We start from the raw sequence: 21,340 nt of genomic DNA, 5'->3' as shown, positions 1-21,340 counted from the left end.
TCTTCAGAGATACAGTGAGGGACAATCAGCCTTTACCACATCCATGAGATGAAAGAGAACCGTGCTCCCTTACCAACCCAGATGCTATAAAGAGAGTGGGGTTGCATTGTTGTCCAAAAGAGAGCCAGCCTCATTCGGTATCGGGTTGCAGCATCCCGAGCAGGCTGTGTCCTGGCCCTGGCTTTGGCCACCTGTGGAGTGGGGCCAGGAAAGCAGCCGATGATTCAGCATTGCTTTTTTCACTGGTTGGCCGGGGAATAACGGGAGTCGGCAGGCACCTCCAAAGGCGGGGTGCCACCCTGCTTTTCTCACTGCAAGCCGCAGCACCCTGCAGCTCCAGCAGGGCTGGGAGGGTGAAGCAGCTCTGCAGGCTTCCCTAGGGAGAGGGACGTGAGGAGGAGGTCTGAGCAGAGATGTCTGCACAATGCTGAGGCAGGCAGCCTGCGCGCCAGGTCTGGAAGTGCCGCGGGGGGAAGGGACCTGCAGCAGAGCAGGGTACTGCAGCCTGGAAGGGAGCCAGGCCCTACGAAGATGCTGCGGCCGCGGAGGCGATGGGAGGGGCTGGAGGGGGCTGCCTGCCGGGAGGAGGTGGTGCAGGCAGGCTGGGCCCTAGCCAGTGGAGGAGAGCGTGAAAAAGCAAGGGAGGTAGCAGAAGCTATCCTGGCTCTGTTTAGGCAGGAGGGCTCAGAGGGGCAGGCAATTTCCCCCTGGGAGAGCCCTTTCCCGGTCCCTGCGAGCCCCTCCGGCAGGGTGAGGAGGGGGTCAATGCACCCATATGCAGGGGAGTCCCTGAAAGTGTCCCCAGCAGGCTCCTGAGACAAGAGGCTCTGAGGTTTCACAGGACGCAGTGCACACAGAGGTGGTAGCCCATGGTCTGAACGGGTAATGACTGATCTGTCTCTCTGTCCAGCTTTGTAACATTGTGCATGATTACTTTAACCTCATGGCAACCCTGGTAAGAAAGGTGCAAGATCTCCACATGCATTTCTGTTCACGTCAGCACCAGAAAGATATAAGCAAAGCAGAAACATCCTTTAAAGGAGGGCAGCTAAGTGTGAATAGACTGGAGAGTAGTGAAGATTGCAGAAGAAGGTTGCTAGTTTGCCTGAAAGGCCAGGACAGGGAAGATGTGGACAAGGCAGTGGATTAAACACAAGCTCAGAGCAGCATCATCAGGGAAAATTGTCTTACTGGAAATAGGAAGGTTGAAATATTGGACATGGATAAAGAAGGCAAGACATTTAAAAATCAGTGCTAAGCACTCAGGTGCTGTAATATCTCATCTGTGCAATGAAGAGAATATTCCCAGCTGGTTCTCAACTTCCACTGTGCTTTTAAGAGTGATGCTTCTGCTTCATACCTGAGGAGCAACTTGTGTGTGCAAAAGTATGTCTGGTTTTTCCAGATTTATCAGTTAATCTATTAAAAGATACATCCTTTCCCTAGAAACCTTGCTTACTTGTACCCACAACTGTCATGGCAATGCTGCTGTGATGTTACCCTTTCTACAGTGGCTGTGTTGTTACTGCTGTTTGAAATAGGTTTTGAGATACTTGAAAGAGACTGCACTCATGCAGAATATTAACAGCTAAGGAGCACATGTGCTTTGTAATAAGGGGAGCCATGTACGTAAATATGCAATGCAAGCTGTTCGTTCTATCTGAGGTTACTGATCACATCATTAACCTGAGGACCAGACACTTCAGTGGTAATGTAGACTAGATTGTATGATATTTATCTTTCTACATTCTTCCAGAGAGTGTTATCACTGTCTGTTCTTTAAGGTAAATTCTCCAGGCACTTGTATGTAGTAGAATCATGCTTACTTCAGTTGACTACTACAGCTTCACAGGAAGCTTTGTGATCAGACATCTATCAATTAGTCCTTGATAGGAGAGTCTGTGAAAACACTATGGGATTCATTGAGATTTTGATAAACCTTTTTTTATGTGAATGTTACTAATGTTCCCGTGGAAGGTGGGAGGGGGGACTTGGAGGCAGAGAGACAGACAGCTTTGTTTTTGCTACCAAAAATATGTAACTACAAAGGAAATTGCCTTTTGGATGCTTGACTAAGGTATCAGCAAAATGAAGACAATTTGTAGCACTTGAGTCTTTGTTTCCTTATGCATCCTGCAGTTATTTATGCTAATGAGCAAGGAGGATTCATGCTTCCAAATCTTCAATGCAAATGTTTTCATAAAGTCAAAGGAACTGGAGATTGTGTTAAAATCCATCCTCCTTTTATACACATGTCTGCAGTGTCACACAGGTGTACTTTTCTGTGGGAGACAAAAGAGACTGGGAATAGAGCTGAGTCTAATCTTACTTTCCTTATGTTAACTGGATTGTTGATTTACCCCTGTATTATACTGCACTGGTGGAAATGGGAGCTAGTGCTAGGTATTGGTAGAGGTGAGGAATGACAGGCAAATTTAAGAACAAAGTGGAAGCCTTGTTAATAATATTTTTTTATTATTTTTTAATTTTTTCTTTTCTCTTAGTTCAAGGGGAGTGAGGATATATGCTAGCAGCATGTGAGCTCTTGAAAAGTGTGTTCAGGAGCTGGCTTTAGTGTGAAGTCTTTGCTTTTTTGGTTTTGGAGGGTTTTGGAAAGGAGGTTGAAAAATGGAATATAAAAAAAAAATACACGAACCTCTTTGTAATAACTTAAATGCAAATTTGTCAGAGGTGGGAATGTTTTTGTAGAGTGTTTTTTGCCCTCTGCTTGACCTAAGGTGCATCCCAGCACTATTCCTAGTGAACAAAACTTATTCAGGGGCTTGGAAAGAAAAGCTGTCTCTAGGTGTCAGGCAGGGAAGAACTGCTGCTGGAAAGTGGTCTGCCCCCTGGGAGAGATCGGGTATCAGACTTAGCGAGCCCAGTCCAGCCCAAAGAGCGCCCACCGACACCCGGTCCTCGCCGAAGGACCGTGTCATCTATGGCCGCCGCCTCTGGCCGCGCTCCAGCTGGAGAGAGGGAGCAGGCGGGAGCGCAACTCCTGCCCGCTCCCTCCTTTTGATTTGATGGGCTTTATTCCTCCTAATTGGATAAAATAGGAAGTCACTGACAGTCCTGCGTTGCTGGGTGTACTGATTTCCCTCAGAGCAGCCCTGCAGAGGGCGGGGGGTGGGGTAGAAGAGGAAGGAGTGAGCCTGTACATCAGGGAAACAGGCTGCGAGGGGGCAGGGGGAGCGGGGCTGGCGGGGGGGGGGGGTGGGTTGGGGGGGGGGGGGGGGGGAAGGAGGAAAGTGAATGAGCGCTCAAGAAGGACAAAGAGGGAGGGAAGAGAAAGGGAGTTACCATCGTCTTGGCATCGCTCTTCCTTTCAAACCTCTGTGTAATGATATTGTTTGCAGTGATGCTCAGACAGGGAGCACCTGCTGCTCTGTAATGATTCAGCCTCTTTCAGCCGCCGCTGTAACACGACAGGATGCTGCTGCTACTGTCACTTCTGCTGCTGCCGCTGTTGTTACAGATTTTGCTTTTGCTCCTTCTACTGCATGACAATTGTTTTCCTCGTCTAAGCAGATACCAGCCTCAGATGCTCAAGGTGAGAATCTTGCCTTTCGCTCTGGGCTATTGGTTAACTTAATCTGGTCAATTTATTCTGTGTTCGTGGTTTTTATTCTCTCATCATCCTTGTTCCCCCTGTTTTGTTTTGTTGTGCTTGCTTTTGGGGTGATGTTTCTTCCCTCCCGCGAAGAGCTGGAATCGCTTGAGAGGCGTTTAAGGAATTATAAAAGTGGCCAGCAAAGAGGAGCTCAGTGATTGTGAAGCTACTCTTGCCTCAGAGAGGCAGAGAGCACGACAGAGGGCTCAGGGGCAGAGGGGGACAGGGGGACTCTCATTTTTCCTGTGCATTACTCCTCTCCCAATTTGAATGATGTTACTGAGCTTGGACATTTTTCTGACTCCCATTCTGTGATTTCTGGAGAGCACTGTGACTATTACTACCATCTCTTTTTGTCTGTGTCTCACAGTAATGGATTGTGATAGAGTTAAGGCCTTTTGGAGGTGAGCTGTTTGAGAGCTGATGCTTAAACATGTCTGAAGTAGCTGCTGAAACTTTCCCCAGCCCCTCAGCTCAGCTGAGCCCTGACGCATCCCTCAACGGGCTCCCGGCTGAGGAGAACATGCCAGGGATCCAAAGAGAGGACAGGAGGGTCCAAGGGATAGCAGGCCTTGCCGCAACCTGCTGTGTGTGCCTGGAGGCAGAGCGACTGAAGGGCTGCCTCAACTCTGAAAAGATCTGCATTGCCCCTATCCTGGCTTGCCTGCTCAGCCTTTGCCTCTGCATTGCTGGCCTAAAGTGGGTCTTTGTGGACAAGATTTTTGAGTATGACTCTCCTACCCACCTCGACCCTGGGAGGATAGGACAAGACCCAAAGAGCGCTGTGGATCCTACAGCTCTGTCTGCCTGGGTGCCTTCGGAGGTGTATGCCTCACCCTTCCTTGTACCTAGCAAGGCTGAAGTGACAGTGCAAAGCGACAGCTCACTTGTGCCCTCCAAACCGTTCCTCCAGCCTTCTCTGTATAACCGCATCCTAGATGTTGGGTTGTTGTCCTCTGCCACACCTTCACTGTCACCACCTGCCCTGGAGCCTACCACAGCATCTCAGGTGCAAGCAACAGAAACGAATCTCCAAACTGCTCCAAAATTTTGTAAGTAGAAGCTATGTGTTTCTTTGTTTTTTCCTTCCACAAAAAAAAAAAAAAAAAGGCACTTATCTGTTCTGCAGTTGTCCTCGAGGAGGATGTGTGATAGGCATACAAAGCTTAAATGTGCTAAGTTGGGTATAGCATGGGTTACCTGCCGAGGAGAGCTCCTAGGGGCCTCTGAACTTAGTTCTGACGTGTACATGGCAATGAAGAAGGCTTCATATGGGACTTCAGTAAAGCACCAGTACGACCCTTTTCTCTGCATCCACTTGCAGGGAAGTATGTGATTTACTTCAGGGGCTTATCTGATAGCTATTCCACATGGTCTATCAGCATATTTTTCTTATAAATTTTATTTGTGTCCTGTGCTGGATCTTCCATGTGTGTTCATTTTCTTTGCCTTGCCTGCAGAGCACTTCTGCTACCTCCTTCTTGAAGTCTGTTGCTGGCAAATATCCCTGTCAATCTCCTGAAACACTCAGGGAGAACAGTGGGAAAGAGCAACAGCATATTTGAAGCATTTAGAGAATGGGAATTATTAATTTAGCAGTTAGTTTATGATCTTTCCCTTTCTCTTAAGAGCAAAGCACACATTTCTCTGCATCTTTCCCCTCCTCTAGGAGCTGATTCTTGTTGAACCTGTTTCTCAGACATTGCCTCATTGACTTTTGTGGGGCATTTCAGGAAAGCATTCTTGCCAATGCAGGAGGGGTCCATTTCCAAATTAGTCTTTGCTAATCCTTAAAACAAAAAATATCCAGGGTACCTGGATTACTTTCTCAGTAGCAATCATAAAACGTCAAAATACCACATTGCTGAAATGCAATTTCTTTGATATTCGTCATATTAACCCATCAAATCCAGAGCAGATCAAGCCATCAATTACTGAGCTGTGTAAAATTGTGCAACTCCAGTTAAAAGAGAAGGCAGCGTGCCATTGTGCCAAGAGCACAGGGCTGAGGTTTCCTTTGAAAAGCTGCAGTGATCAGAATGAGCAACTGTGTCCCTTGCAAATTGTCTTACAGGACCCCATCTCTCCCTCGTGCCTTCCTGAAATGCCACAGGATAGCTGCCTTGTAGGTGGTATGTACTGGACCTCACCCTGGAGCCCTGAAGTCAGCAAAAGTTTGCTACTAAGTTTAGCTCCACCAGAACTGGACTCAGTATAGATATGTGGCAACTGGATTAGATATAACATTTTGGGTCAATCACCTTGCCAGTGAAAATGAGCATAACTACAGTGATGTCAGTGGAGGTCCTTTCAGCTCCTGGCTGAATAGCAATTCCAGAATCACTGAAAGAAAATTTTATTTATTCCTGTAGAAGCCCTGCTGCCTTTTGTATAGATAATGGGTGACAACTATCCTTTGTATTAAAAGTAATTTGTCTGATGGAAACAGTCTTATAGGGAAATATTGCTGTGCAGTTAAGTGACAGGGGGCTTGGCCTGTGGCGGGTAAGACATTACCTGAATTACTGGGACACTTAATCACCTTTGCAGTTATATAGAACTATACTAAGTGATTATTTTTTTTAATCGCTGATGCAGAAAATCTGTCTTTGTAGTGCAAATATTGTAAGTGACATTAGAGATATGACTGCACTTTTTGCTTCATAAAATGACCAGGGACAACCATCCAGTCAAAATGGCCTCTTTCATGTGAGAGGGAGAAGCAACCAAAAGCTGGTTGTGCCAGGACAACCCTCATCCTCTTGAATTTCCACATGTGAGGCAAGCTTTTATCAGTAACATGCTAACTTGATCTCTGAAGTAAATGAAGTGGTGGGAGGCAGGGGAAGAGATTGTTTGAAGCAGTCACTGGCAAAAAGCCATTGTCTGCATTCAGATGTGCTTGCATCTGGGAAATAAACAGTTGTCCAGAAATTAGGTGATTGGGTTGAGTTCATTTTTTTACTGTTGCCTGAATTTTCTTAAGATAAACATGTTTTAAGGCATCATAGACTTACACACAGACTGAAAGGAGAGGGAGAACTGGCAGTAGGTCAAGACTGGGTTGCTCCAAGGGAGAAGACTGTGTAGACAGTATTTATTCTAATTGTAGCATGTAATTCTGACTATGGCAAGGGGCTGCAATTCCCTGCAAAGTAAAATAAGAAAATATAGCTGGAAAAGTACATTGCAGAAGATCTGCCTAAGAATTCAAAAAGGCATGAAAAGAACTTTTTGGACAGCCCTAAAAGCACTATCTTGGGGTTTTTGAAACAGCGCATTTCAAACACTTCGATGTGTTTTATGTAGAGCAAGATTTGTTGGAGAGGTTGACAGATTGCATCAGTGATAACTTTTTTTTATGAATGCCTTTGATGGCTATAAAATTCTCAGATGGCTTGGAAAGTAGCATCTGCAACTTGGATTGTCCCTTCTTTTGACTCTCAGTGTCCTTTTTTCCATTTTGGCTAGAGTGAGGTAACTTGTTTCCAGAAAGCCCCTGTTGTGCTGATTTTTTTTCCAGTGCAGAAATTAAAAAAAGGCCATATTCTGTGGCTGATGTATTGTTTCTGAACCAAGCCCTTCCATGAGTTTCCAAGTCCTTTTCTCTTCTTCTCCTCTCTTTTCTGTCTTACTCAGCATATTCCCCTTAAAGCTGTATCTTTCAAGGTCATATTCTGTAGAAAGCTAATTGATTCTTCTTTTTCCTGGAGCCTGGGAGAGAAAGCAGAAGAGAGACAATCCTAGTAATTGTGTCTGGTGCATTAGATTCAAGACTGGTCTCACTCCTATTACTATACTTTGCCCTTTATGAATACAGAAATAATATCTTCCTTTGCATTTGGTTTACATTTTATATTTTAATATCATTTCTCCTTTGGTGAAACAGAAAGAAAAGGTAGATGTTTTAAAGCATTCTCATATTTAGGGAGCATGTCAATCTTACGGTAATTACACAAGTGGGGTATAATAGTATGCACTAACCTACAATCTCCCTCTCTCTGAGAAGACATGTAGAATGTAAGAGTGCTAACACAGTTCAGGAGCTAAATATTACTTCTTCCTACACCATCACCTTTAAATACATTTCCACCCTTTACCCAGGCTGGTAATAGATGCAGCCCGGTAGTACTGTCAAAACTGTGTTTCTGTAATAATTGCATCTATACATCTGCAATCAACCACTCCCCTCTTTCTGGTCTTTCCTCTTTTTTCTTTTTCCATTTAAACAGATTTCCCCCAAAATGACCTGCTAAGGTCCATGTGGGGCTGCCTTTCTAGGATGACAGTTCTGCCTAAGGAGTGCATCACTCCTGCATTTTGGCTTTACCCTGAAGCAGAGGTGCCCAAGCCCTTGGCTTTGGGATCACTACTCTCCTGACCTGGTGAGGTCCCATGGGGCACACAAGAGTCAGGGTAGGAGATAGACCATGGCATGAGGACTTTGCTGGAGTGTGTTTCCCTGTGAGCAGAGCAAAAGGCCCAGCAGAGAGGATGCACCTGCCTGGCGGCACATCTGCCCTTGCGTCCTTTCCACTTTTGGCTTCCCTGGCCACCTCAGGTGCCCTGCTCTGATGGGCCAGCTGCACACCTCACACCAAAGTGGTGGCCAGCAGATGACCAACAGGCACATCTTCATCTCCCTAACTCTGTGCCCACTGAGCTGTGCTGGCCATAACATGCAGAGGTGGGTGGATGGGTGCAGCATCAGACCTGTGCATGCCCCTCTGGGGCAGGCAGGGCTCCCTCCTACCTCATCAGTACTGGCCCTCCCCTGGAAAGCATGGCAAAATGGAGAAAGGGCTGTGCGCTGCTGTCAACCACTCCTGTCTGCGACTGCTCCCTTCTCATGTTTCTGATTTCTGCTGCCACTTCAGGTGTGCTAGGCCAGTGTCAGCAAAGGCTGCCACTTTCTCATCCTTGGTGGAAAAAGTGTTAAAAGAGTGCCTCTGAGGACTGAAGTGGATGTTTACCTAGGAAACAGTCTTAGCTCCCCTCCAAAGTTATCCAGGCACAATGCTGAATTTCTTGTGTCTTTTTAGAGCTAGGAATGGGAAAAAGGGAAAGAAAACTAGCCTGTCCCTTGTTTTGGCATCATACTGTAAATATTATTTGCAACTTCTCTCTGCCTCTTTCACCTCCACTTGTTCTTTCTCAGCTCTGCATTTGATGTTCTTTCTCCTACACACAGTGATTTGTGAAGGTCTGTATTTTACTTTTGTGGGAGGCTCGAGGGAGCCTTATAGGTGCTGCAGCCCAGCTGAAGGCTTCGATTTATGAACAGTGAGGATTTGTTCATAGCACCTTCACACGGTGTTTGTTCTGTTTCTTGAAACAGTCTAGTTCTGCCCCATGCTCTGTAGTTCAAATCCCCATCACAAGCACCATAGGATTGAGTCCATGCCTGACAGCCTCTGAAAGTGTCAAGGTCAAGGATGTCTCAGAGAACTGCAGGGGACTGTACTTGCAGGAGGGGAGAGCAGATGATACAGCACAGGCTATAAACCAGCCTTTTCTATGCTCACTGTTACTATTCAGGGTAGCACCACAAGGGAGATTGCTTTTCCCCGAAGCTTGATGATGCAGGAAGAGAGTTCCTTAAAGCAGATACTGCTCTATTTCTGATATAGTATTGATGTTGATTAGCTTCAGACACCTGACTTAAGTGCCTACATTAGGAAGCTAGGTGGCCTTCAGCTTCCTATTCAGCATGAAGGAAGAGACCTCTCCCAGGCAATTCCTAGCCTGACTGTAGCAGGAGTAACTCTCCAGTGAGTGTATTGGGAGACTCATATTGCAATTCAGTTTGCAAGTTAAATGTCTGCTACACAATATGAAAGACTCATTTTGAAAACCATGACTTTTCTTTGACATGTCCTGTGAATTAAAAATGTCTTCTCACAGGGAAGTTGTAATTAATCCCAGTTAAGATACCAGAGAAGGTCTGAGCCTAATTCAAGAGTGTAATAAAGAGATGCTGATGTGGAGACACAACTGGGCCTCCATTAACAAGCAGCAATAAAGCAAGTGCCACTGTACTGAGCCAGCAGTCTGTATTTCCCTGAAACTTTCTCTGCTGTAAAGGTCATGGTGGCTTACAGATATATCTACTTGAGGCAGGAACACTCAAGAGTAATGTGAGATTGGGAGTGATGGGGCGAGATGCATAAAGACACAACAATTTTTAGGTAGTTCAGGTCCAGACTTCCTCTCCCTAACCTAGTTAATCACACTGCGTTTAAAATGCCCTCAACAAACGCAGAGTTTGTTCAGACAAATTTATTGTTTTGTTGCTTTTTATATCTCTACCATCTCCCTTTTTAACATTCATTGCTTGCTTAGAAACAGTTCTTCCATTTAACATTCAGAGGACTGAGCTGATACAGTCCTGCGATTCTTTCTCTTGGACAAGCACCCCAAATTAATGTCTTTCAAAACTACCTCATGGGTGTGGTTTTTCTTTTGGGCACCATGCATCACGCGCAGAACATGATGGAGAAAAAGCAGTATTTCCTGAAGTACTTTCTCTTAATAACAGTCTGAATTTCTCAGTGCAAAATTGTAGTCTGCACTTGTATTTATTTTTAAAAGCTTCATTTTGCTTTGTAAGCTTCCCTGAAAATAAGGCATGTATTCAGACTACATGGAACTTCTGCATGGTCTCCCTCCTCATTTATATACATAGGCATATGTGAGTATAGAAAATACAATAGTATATGGCCATTGTTTCTTTATTAAAAATGACATCTGGGACTGTACTACAACATAGTTTCTAAGCAAAACTGATTAATAATTGATGTCATAACAAAATCCAGGGTTTGGATTTCCACTGCAGGGGACTGAAATTATCCTCCTTCAGTATTGCGCTTTTAGGTGAAATGTTTTATTTGCTATTCATGCACTGCAAATAAACACACACAGCAGCCCACGTCAGATTTGCAGTGCCTAACTTTTGGGTGCAGTGAAATCTTGGGGAGCATTCTCTGTATCAGATGAGAAGGCAGAATTTGGCTTGCTGGAGGCTACGTAGTGGGTTAATTGTGATGCAGAGCTGGCAAGATATAAATGAGCATTTTCATCATTTGCAGTCTTGCTAATGGAAATGCAATAGATTTTCTGCAGAAATCCAACTCGGAATCAATAGCAATGCAATGAGGCAGCTGGTTCAGGGAGAACACATGTGATGCCAATCTACTGCAGACAGTACCTGGGCAGAGACTGCTCTGTCTCTCTTCCAGGAAGGGGCAGACAGCCCTAGAAGATGCCACAGCAGGTGATGAAAGACTTCTCAAAGAAAAAAGCCTGTTTCACCTAGGATGGGGCAGTGAGAGAGAATTTTCTCTGAGGAATTCAGAGCTGTTTGGCCCCAAAGATGTCTTTTTTGTTACAAGGTATTAAGTTAAGCAGGAGGAGTCTTTGTGCTTCAGGTCATGTTCAGGCCACATGAAATCAAGGAAGGACTGAGTCACGGTGTGTAATTTTGGATACCAGTAGGTGATTTTAGAGTATCTCCTGCCCTCTTCTTCCCCATGCAGACCACAGAGAGGAGCAGGTGCTGCCTTTTTGTGGATTGCTTTACAGTAGGCACACTGGCTACCTTTACTACTTATACTGCAGGGAGCCCAGTTTCCTGGAGAGTGAGCACTGTGTATCACATCTTGATCTTTCACATTAAAATGTAATATGAAGTACCAGACTCAATAGGAGGTACACATTAAACTCGAGAGCCTGAGCATGACTGGTGTTTGGCAATTAGAGAGCTCTTGAAAGCAGCAAGGGAGAAATACCTACGCATTATTTTGGGGCAATGTAATGTCTGCTTATTTACACCCTGTCCTGTCTCATCCTGTCTCTCATTCCCCTCCCCCATCCCTAGTAGAGTCAGTCACTGAGGCAAGAGGAAAGGTTTTAGCTGGGTTAAAATGGGCAGGAACAAATTCAGTGGGACATGGCTGGCCCCACTCAGGCCTGCTCTGAGCTAAACCAGAGGCCAAGTCCATCCAGCACTGGACAAGATTGGTGATCTTGTGGCTTGCTCCTGTATTGTCTTATTATGAAAACCTTATTTTTGTATATATTTTCTCACAGAGCATATTCAGCTTTTTTCACATATGCTTTCACTACCCCCTCCCCCACTTTTTCGTATCTATGCTTCATCCTGGAACTTGCTGGCAGTGCATTCTCATAACTCAGACAGCTTTTTATTTTGGCAATGAATATTGCTTCAGTTTTTGAGATGAAAGGAAATCAATACTGACTTGGTAGTCACATGGCACTGGGGGGAATATATGAAGCTATGATCTTAAGCATGATTCATGACATAGTTCAGTATTTCTATGGAATTCCTGAAAGAGATTTGAATTTTACAAATTTTAACAGTCAATTAATTCATGTGATTAGACAAGATCAAAGGAGAAAAGAAGAGTATCAAGCTTGTTCAAAAGCCTTTCTCTTATGCAAAAGAAGAAAAAACTTCAAGCTCATAAAACATGACTTGAATCTTCTAAGGTGATAACTGGAAGCCAGCGTAAAGCTTCTTGAACCGGATCTTGAGAGGAGAAACTTATGCTTTTCACTATACTAAATTAATCTGGATAATTAATTTTTTTCAACTTAAATTAAATGGTCCAAATTTTCACTGGCATAAAGGTTCTCAGGTCTGTAGCCCTGTGAGACCTAGCAGAGCACTGGGATGCTCCATGACCTCAATGACATAGACTATCTTCAGGACTCGTGTTTCTTCCAGACCCCCACCAGTTGTGGTGTGAAGACTGAGAGTGAGACAGTGTCTACCTTTTTCCTTATTCTAGCTTCTCTTTTGAGTGGAACTGCCTACTTTGACTTTGAAAATATGTTTGTATTCTGGCCATTTGTTCATTTACACCTTTCTCTCCTAGATTAAAAAGTTCTTCTGTGCCATGTATTTTCCCCTCACAAAAATACATATACACTGTAATCATCTCAGCTCTGGATAAGCCTTTTTGACTGGACAGGCAGGCTGAGCTCCATAATTCTCCCCATGGAGGGAATCATTTTCAGTCCTTGAATTATTTCATCCCCCCTCATGCTTTCCTAGTTTTCAGATAAATAGAACTATAATTTTGATATGATACTTACACATGGGCTAGTCCAAAATCCCAATGAAGGACAATAAAATTTGTTCAGTGTCTTGGTCACTGTTCAGAAGCACTCAAGTTGCATGCAGTAGCATCAGTATCTGTTTAATATTTTAAGTGGTAAATCAGTAATAATGTCCAGTCAGAGCAGAAGACCTATGTCTCACATATGCAAGGGCCCTCACTGTCCTGCTTCTTGACCCCCAGGGTCACATGCTGCTTCTTACTGGGGCAGAACAGCAGTCCTCAGAGCCAGTCAAGGGAAGAAAAGACAAATATAACCCAGCCTCAGCAATGCTGTGTGCATTTCAGGAGGAGTTTCAGCTCTCTCGTTCGCCAGCTGGTTCTGTCCTGCTCTGAAGGATGGCCTCAGCAGGGCTTCTTGGGTGAACAGGAGGTTGGCTCAATGGTTTTAACTGTGCAGACTCCCCTATTTGCTTGACTTCTCCTCATGCTTTCAAAGATTTCTCCCTCTGTGCCCTGCTGATGCTTCTCCCACTGTTGGCCCAAGGACTATTGCATCAGTTTGCCCTTCATTCAGTTTGTTGTCTCAGCTTCTCCAACATTTGGTTCTTCCTTCTAAAAGCAGAAACAGCGCCAGAGCATGCATCTGTGGGAGGGAAGTATTTTGGTGGTTTTTCCTGTCTACCCAGCTTAAAGACACTTTGCTTATGTGATGGATTCTTTTGCAGTTTTGTCCTACAGTGAGTGGGTCTACTGCGTGGACTCAGCCTGTTATGGTTGCATGAGGCCCAAGCATCTTTTGTCATCACAGTACATGGGAATTAAGGAGCATGATCATATTAAGAAAGTCACAATGGCTAACAATTTCAAGATAGCTGGGATTTTCAGGACATTTTTATATTTTCAAGATAGCTTTTCATGGGCTGTGGGTGTGCTCAGCAGGACAGCAGTATGAAGGTAATACTAACTTAGCAAGGGAAATGAAGTGTATCAGGGTGAGAGAGACAGCTGTAGGGGAATGGAAGAATGATCATTTCTGTATCTAGTCGGAGCTGGTCAGGGAACAAACTAATGAGTGTGTTGTCAGGGTTTTAGGAATTAAAGAGCACAGGATAAGAGGGATGAAAAAAGGCTTCCTGCTGAGTTGATGCAGGGACTTAGAGAGGCTTGAGCTAGTACTTGCAACAGAGGAATATCATTCAGTAGCCAGGAAAGTGCCAAGAAACTGGGAAGACATGGTTATCTGCCAAGCAAGGAGAGCAGGGGAGATCTGATCCTTTCTTGACTGGAAGAAAGCAGGAAGAATCTGTTCCCCAATGCCACAGATACCTGCAATCTACCTGGGACTTGCAGGATACCGGAAAGCAGCTTTTCCCCCTGCTGAGGCACTGGAGTATGTATGCAATCATCCATTCTTTGGCCATGCTGCATTTCTAAGGGCACCTCTGCAAGGCAGATCCTTTTGCCATCTGGCCACGCTGAGTACAGGCTCCTCACTGATGCTGAGATCCAAGGAAGTGCCCTTCGCACCCTACTTTCCTCAGCCTCCCTGAGGGCTGGAGCGAATCTGCTCTGCCCATGCAGCAAATGCTGCATGCAAAGTGTCTCTCTGTCATTGAATTCCCCTCCATCTCTTTGTTCAAAAGCCCTCAGTGCACTCCAGCCGTTGCCTCATGAAGGTTAGTCAGCCCACCCTACTTTTTGGAGACGTTGATTTAGTGATAGCATTAATAGATTTTGAAGGTTATCAGCAACAATTTTTGCAAACTCCTTCAGCTATGTAATTTACCGAATGTACGGCTGTGTATGTATTCTGTTTGTAAGCAAAAAAGAACTGTGTTTCAGGACCAAAAAGTCAATAAATGCATTAGCACACAGAGTCTTTTCTTCAAAGTCAGTTAGAAAAATACCTCAAAATTCTCCTTTTGCTTTATAAAGTGGTATCTGGCCAGTAAAGCAAACAAATACACTGTGAAGATTCAAGAACATGGCTTGCAACCTCTCCATTGCTTGCTAGCTCCAACCATGCTGTAGATATTAATGGAGATCTCTCAGATAAGTAGCTTTTCAAGCAACCCGTAATTTTATTAATTGTTGCTAATCGATTGTTTAGTATGCAGTTTTTCATTCTCCAGATTTGGTGGAAGGATTAAAAAGACATACTCTGTAAGTGTATTCAGATAACTGCTACAAGCCCAGGAAGCCGACTTACTAGCTGTGAATCAGAGGAAATATCAGTTCCCCCAAGCCACTTAGCAGGGCAGAGGCTGACAGGGAAGGGTGCTGAAAACAAAGAAAACAGAAAAATACTGTGATGCTGCCTGAACAGGACCAAGATTCAGTGAACATGGCATGTCAGTATGCTAGCATTCAAGGAAGAATTTGGTGCCTGAATTGACTTGCCCCTAACAGATATCTAGCAGGTTCCCCAAGTTGCAGAGTAATATGTGGTTATGCTCTGCTTTTGTGTTTGTAGATTATCTGTAATGTCTTCTCAGGGCTGTTACTGATACTTTCAGAATACTAATACACATTGATTTTAACAAATGGGTATACCAGTGCTACTGTCTGATGTTAACTTACATTTCATTCATACATTAATTTTCATACATTACTCTGTTTTACAAATGGTGATGGCACAATGACAAAATACTCCTGATAATTAATCCAAAATTATAACTTAGCAGAAACATCATTGTTGTTTAACCCTAGCTGGCAACTAAGCACCATGCAGCTGCTTGCTCACCTCTCCTTCCCACAGTGGGATGGGGAGGAGAATAAAAAAAAATTAAAGCTCGAGGGTTGAGATAAGAATAGTTTAATAATTGAAATAATGTAAAATAAATTAATGATAATAATTGTAATGAAAAGGAAGAAAACAAAAAGAAAGAGAAGTAAAACCCAAGAAAAACAAGTGATGCACAATGCAACCACTCACTACCTGCTGACCAATGCCTGAGCAGTGAGCCACCCCCCAGCCAACTCCCCCCAGTTTACATACTGAGCATGATGTCCTATGGTGTGGAATATCGCTTTGGCTAGTTCAGATCAGCTGTCCTGGACATGCTCCCTCACAGGTTCTTGTTTATCTCCTCACTGGCAGAGCATGGGAAACTGAAAACTCCTTGAGTTAGGATAAACACTACTTGGTAACAGCTAAAATGTCAGTGTTTTATCAACATTATTCTCATACTAAATCCAAAATAGAGCACTGTACCAGCTACTAGGAAAAAAATTTAATCTGTCCCAGCCAAAACCAGGACAAACACTGACAAGTCATGTAAATACTGACCCTGCAGAGGAAGACCTAAAAATGTCAGTCATAGAGAAAGATCAGACAAATAACTTGACCATGACTTTTGTGTAATGACAGGTCATATAAGAGAAAACTTGGGATGTTCAGATCTGTCAAGGAAACACTTCATCATTTGAGAGTGATCTGAAAATAGATCATTCAAGCTAGAAATTAACCACAGTTTTGGTAAGAATAAGCCTGTTCAACTGCTGGAATTTTTACTTAGCAAGTTAACTGCCCTCTCTGTGCTTTCATGTAAAAGTAAAGAAATAGCGGAATGATCATTTGAAATCTTGGAATGACCATTTAAAATGTAACACTAATTCTGCTTTAAATGCTGCTAATTTAAAGAGCATTATGTTCCACTCTTGTGAGAAGCCCATATGGTGAATATTCATAAAGCATAAGAAGACTATGTAGCAGAAGGACCACAAATCTAGAGATATCTGTAAAACTATGAGAGCTTCTGGGGATGTTCACTTGCTAAGAGAGCTTTTAAAGTTGTCAGTTTGTGACTTCCCATGTGTGATCTCAACCTCAGTCTTTCCTGTTCTTCATTTTCTCACACTGTTAGTGATCTGCCCTTTTCATTGCTTGAGAAGCCTTCAAGCTCATGCTGCTTGGCATTCTCAGCAGACTTGGACCCAGAGATCTGCTCCTGAAGGCAGCTCATCTTTTGAATTATGCATAAGTCCATCACAGAGGGGCTGCATTTCATGTCTCCTTTTTGGGAGTGATGATGTAAGGGAGTCTAAGTAATATAGTGACACTTTTCATTTTTCATGTCCTAGCTCGGTTAAGAGCAACCCTTGAATTGTGTCATTTTTCTCCCATGTGACTGTTTAATCACCTGCAAGAGTACCAGCCAGAGTTTTGTAGTAAGATTGATTATACTCCCAACAAAGTGCTTCCGTCAGCTGAGAGCCAGGAAGTAGCCAGTTTAGCAGCTAATGGGCTTCAGTCTGAAGGGGAAATGGTGACTGTGATTGAAATGTCACCGCGGTGCATGCCAGCCCTTTGGGCTGTGTGCTGAACAGTACTGAGATCCTGGGGAGGTTGTTCAGCTTTCAAGATGGGAGGACACTGTGCCATGGGGGACACTTCACTTTCTCTCTTGAAATCATCAGGAAGGTGGGTGTGGGAATATCCAGACCTGCAAGTAGAGAAGGATGTCACTGCAGATGATTTTGTTCACACTGTCAGCCTGCATTGCCATAGGGCTGGTGCTGGGAGGTTTCCAACATTGCTGCTGGCATCAGCAATATTGCTGCAGGGCCAGCTAGGACCCCAGCTTGCATGGCATAACAGAGTGATCTTCACTAACACCCTCCAACACACATTTTGACAGCAGCCTGCACTCATATCCATTACAAGCCTGAAAGAGAACTAAGGAAATATACTCACCAGCCCCATTTTACAGAGCGTGAGTCAATAATAACATCATAGGTGACAGTTTACAAATGTTTTGCCTTGCTTGGGTGAATTCACAGTCTCAGGGTGCCAACAGCTCTTCTTACAGAGGCCTCTGTGATTTACCTGGTATCACAGAAGAAACTTGTGGCAGCTCTGAAAATGAACTCCCACGGCCTCAGAGGCAGCTGTCCTCTCTTTAAAGGGTAGCACATACTAATGAAAATCCAGGAAGAAAGGAGAGAAAAGTCACAAATAAGGGGTAGTAAGTATGGTTGCATAAAGATACAACAAAGCAAAAATAATTCCAGATTCATTCAATTCCAGAGGGGTTTTTTTTTAGTTTGTGATAAGAAATATTGTTATAAATTGTGATCATATTGTTATATATATTGTTGTTATAATACATAGGAAGACAATAAGTCTTTACTGTTAAAAGACATTCCTTTCTGGCATTTATTGCTAAAAATGGATGAAATAAATGTAAACAAATCAGATCCTGACATTTCAAGTTAGGCTGTTTTTCTGTCATTGCTTCATTGAATGTAATAGACTGTTAGCTAATGGCTTCCTTCAGAAAAAAAAAAAAAAAAATCACAATGTTGCACTTCATTGACATTTGACAATTTAGCCAAAGTCTGGGGATCACATTTCCCCAAGTTGCGAGCTCTGAATGTTGAAGACTTGTTGTTCACCCTTTGGTTGAACCTCAACCAGTTGCAGGGCCTGTTTTTTTATTTGTGTTTGCTTCTGGTTTCTGTTTTTTTTCTTCTTTTTTGTTTGTTTGCTTTTAATAGAAATTGATTGCTTCTTTCCAAATCTTTACTAATTTCATTTTTTGTGCATAAATATGCAAAATCAGCTGGTCATTTTGAATACTGCCTGCTATCATGGCTGTTTTTTCACTGTCCAGTGTATAGCATGGGTCCAGACCTCAGTTCCTCAGCCACTCACGGAGCCCCATTAAATTTAGCAGCCTTGACTTGCACAAAGCAAGGTTGCAGGAATGACCTTTGCACCATCACCTCCTGTGTCTGTGGCCAGGGGATTTCTCCCTGGGCAGCCGTCACTGCATGGCTCTGATGCTTGGGCTGGGGGAGGAAGGACCCCACACTCTGCCAGACAGAGGAGCGCAGCAGTGGGGACGCAGGGAAGCTGTGAAGGGTCTGTTGTCCCATCACTGTGGCAGTGCCAGGGTGCCAGCCCTGTGGCCAGGAGGGAGGGCAGTCCCCACAGTGCTGCTTGGGGAGGGTGCAGGCATCCAGCAGGTATGCAGTGGAGGGATGGCTCCAGCTCACTGGGCAAAAAGGCAGACCCTTTAGGTAGGAGAAGAAGGGATGTAAGCACTCTCTAAACACCTATGGGGGACTTGTAGGTCTGAGTGCAATCTCTTTGGCAGAAACCTCCCTCCTTGCTGGTCAGCTCTGTCCAGAAAGGTTTTTTAGCTTTGCCCTTCACTATTGTCATTACTGTAATAAATTGAGGATAATTGCTTGGCTTGAAACAGCTCTGCCTTCTGCTGTGTAGGTGGGGAAAGGATGCCAGGAACAATCCTTTCTTCTTCTGCCAGTTTGCTTTTCTCTGCAGCAGGGATGCTGTACATACCGGTTCTGTATAGCTGCTGCTGTTAGCAAAAAGCAACCTAAGCACTTCCTCAGCTAGAAATGCAAGATTGATTACATTAGATGTGCTTTATTCCAAGTGTCCTGCATGAAATCAGCTCCTGAATAGGTTAATGCCATTGCTTCAGAGAGGAAAATGCCAGTGTTAATACAGGGTTTGTTATGGATAGATGGCTTGGTACAGAGCACAAATGCATGGGATTGGGTCACTGCCAGACTTCTATCTGAGAAGGGAGGTCAGATGAAGGTTTGCATGTGATGATATCTCCTATACTAAACTCAGCATGCGACCAGTTGCTGGAACACTCCAGGGAGCTGTATCCCTTTTACATCTGAGTTCAGCTCTGCTATGATGCTGTTTACAGAAGTCTCAAACATGTTTTCAGCCATAGCCAAATTATTCTGCTACTTCACAGTGAGGGCAGGACACCATGATGACACTTTAAATCCCACTTTAAAATGAAACAAGCGTTCTGGAAAGTGTGTAGTTTGAAACTGCAGGGAAATTACTGGAAGCAGAGAAGAGCACATGATGCCTACTGCAGGGGCAAGAGCCTCTGCATGGTCCTTGTGCACTGTAACAGGGAGGGATCCTATATATTTTTTGGGACAATGCACAATATCCAAAAGGCAGCAGCCTTCTGCTGCCTGGCAGTCCAGGTCCTCTGGTCCACTGGCCTAACATCAGTGATGATGGAGAGGTTAAGGGATTTTGGCATGGCTTGAGAGCTGGGAGATCAAGTTCTGCTTTGTCCTTGCTGTGATGCTCTTCTTCAGTGGTCCACTGGGCAGAGAGAAAACTGGCCTTACCAGCCCTATGAAGCCAGCATACCGCCCAGGTGAGACTGTGGTTCTTGCTGCTTGGAGGATGGATGTGCAAATGAACAGACAAGTGTCTTTTCCACCTGTCTTGTCTCCAAGAGCCCAGCCTTAGAGTTCAATTTTTGCGTATTCCTGTACAATCAGTGTAGCCTCCCACTTATAAACACCGTGGCTGACATGGGGCCACTCACAGCCATAACGGAGATTTGCACAGAGCTGGAGTGAAACATAGGGTTCGGAGGGGTGCCGCAAGAGGGAGGGAGTGCTGCTGATCTGTGACCTATCCCTAAGGAGTGCTGCACAGAGCTTTGCATCATGTTCCCATATCCCCAGCCCCAGTGTGTTGCACAGCATCTCATTAGTGACACCCCTTTGCTGTTAACCCATCTTCCAGACTTTCTTCCCATTGCTAGGGGGGAATGGTGGATTCACACGATAACCTGGAGATGCTTGAACAGAAAATGACATGCTGCCACTTGGGTGAAGACTGGTGCTAGGGTACCAGTACAGGGATGTACACTTGGTTGACTGTTGCTTGCAACCACAGTCTGTGAGGAGGTCCTAATCCTTCTTCAGAGTCTGACCATGCCAACATAGTTAAGTTATCTGGATCAGGATGTGCTAGTTCTGTACACTTTTTACATGTTTTCCTGGTCTTTGCACCTTCTCAGGTCACAACCTGCACCCCAAGTACTTTTAGGTAAATGCAAGAGGAATAGTTGACTGTAAGGCAGGGAAACAGCAGCTCTGAGACTTCTCAGTAGCTTCTGTTACCACACATATTTTGTGGAGTGCTGTGGTCCACAAGGCATGAAGCAAAATGCTGCACACCTCTTAGACACCAAACAATAAAGAACCACTTAGTTTGTAAGCTACCAACAGCCAAAGTGATGCTCTGCCACATGACACATCTGTTTTGCATTCAGATTGGGCAGAAAGGAAACACATGTAGGCTATTTTTAACATTTCGTGTGAATTGGTGGTGGTGGGTATGGCAGTGGGTTGATCTGTCATAAGAGTCAAAATCAGGAAGGAGGAAATATACCTATGTTTTCATACCTAATTCTGCAGTAGAGTGCATATGTAAGTTAGTGCCTGTTTAATGAAGCTGTAGTTTTAGGTCTGACTGCTAAGCTTTTACCAAACACTCTAGAATATTCAAGCACCTGTTTTCATCTACTTTGTTGGGATGATCTCTAGGGCAGGTGTAGACTTTTACAGGTATTAAATCTTTATATCTGGAAGACGACTGAGAAACATGGATTCCAGATATTGTGTGTGGTGGCCTTATATAGTATGACCCTGTCCATTCACCCTTCCTTAGAGATATGGCAACCCCAGACCAAAAACATCTGTAGTAAATAAGGTTTATCGTCCTATTGCTGTCACTGATATTTGTGATTGTCTCTGTACTACCCTCATCTACTTTGTATTTCCAAGGCACTTTTTTTTTAAAAGGTCCCTTGCATCCTGAAATATTTCAGTGGTATATTGTTTC

General features: G+C 44.2%; 2 protein-coding genes across 7 annotated transcripts in view; both read left to right on the top strand.

Annotated features, from left to right (window-relative positions):
- The window catches only part of NRG1 (neuregulin 1), a 305,625-nt gene that overhangs the window by 194,294 nt on the left and 89,991 nt on the right, over positions 1 to 21,340 (top strand). For 4 of the 6 annotated variants that reach the window (XM_074856431.1, XM_074856432.1, XM_074856430.1 and 1 more), the window contains exons 1-2: positions 3,434 to 3,553; positions 3,984 to 4,665. The exons of the other annotated variants lie outside the window; for them this stretch is intronic. In XM_074856431.1, coding sequence (XP_074712532.1) covers positions 4,047 to 4,665 — 619 coding nt within the window. In that variant the 5' untranslated portion in view covers positions 3,434 to 3,553; positions 3,984 to 4,046. Of the gene's footprint in view, positions 1 to 3,433; positions 3,554 to 3,983; positions 4,666 to 21,340 lie in introns of those variants that run through there. 6 annotated transcript variants of the gene reach the window in all.
- On the top strand, positions 3,434 to 3,595 carry LOC141938010 (uncharacterized). Its single transcript, XM_074856437.1, has one exon. It carries the CDS (start codon positions 3,434 to 3,436, stop codon positions 3,593 to 3,595), a length of 162 nt encoding a protein of 53 aa, XP_074712538.1.

This window comes from Strix uralensis, chromosome Z, assembly GCF_047716275.1.
Source record: "Strix uralensis isolate ZFMK-TIS-50842 chromosome Z, bStrUra1, whole genome shotgun sequence".
Classification (NCBI taxonomy): Eukaryota; Metazoa; Chordata; class Aves; order Strigiformes; family Strigidae; genus Strix; species Strix uralensis.
Note: the sequence above shows the minus strand (reverse complement) of the source record. Positions and strands in the feature narration are given on the sequence as shown.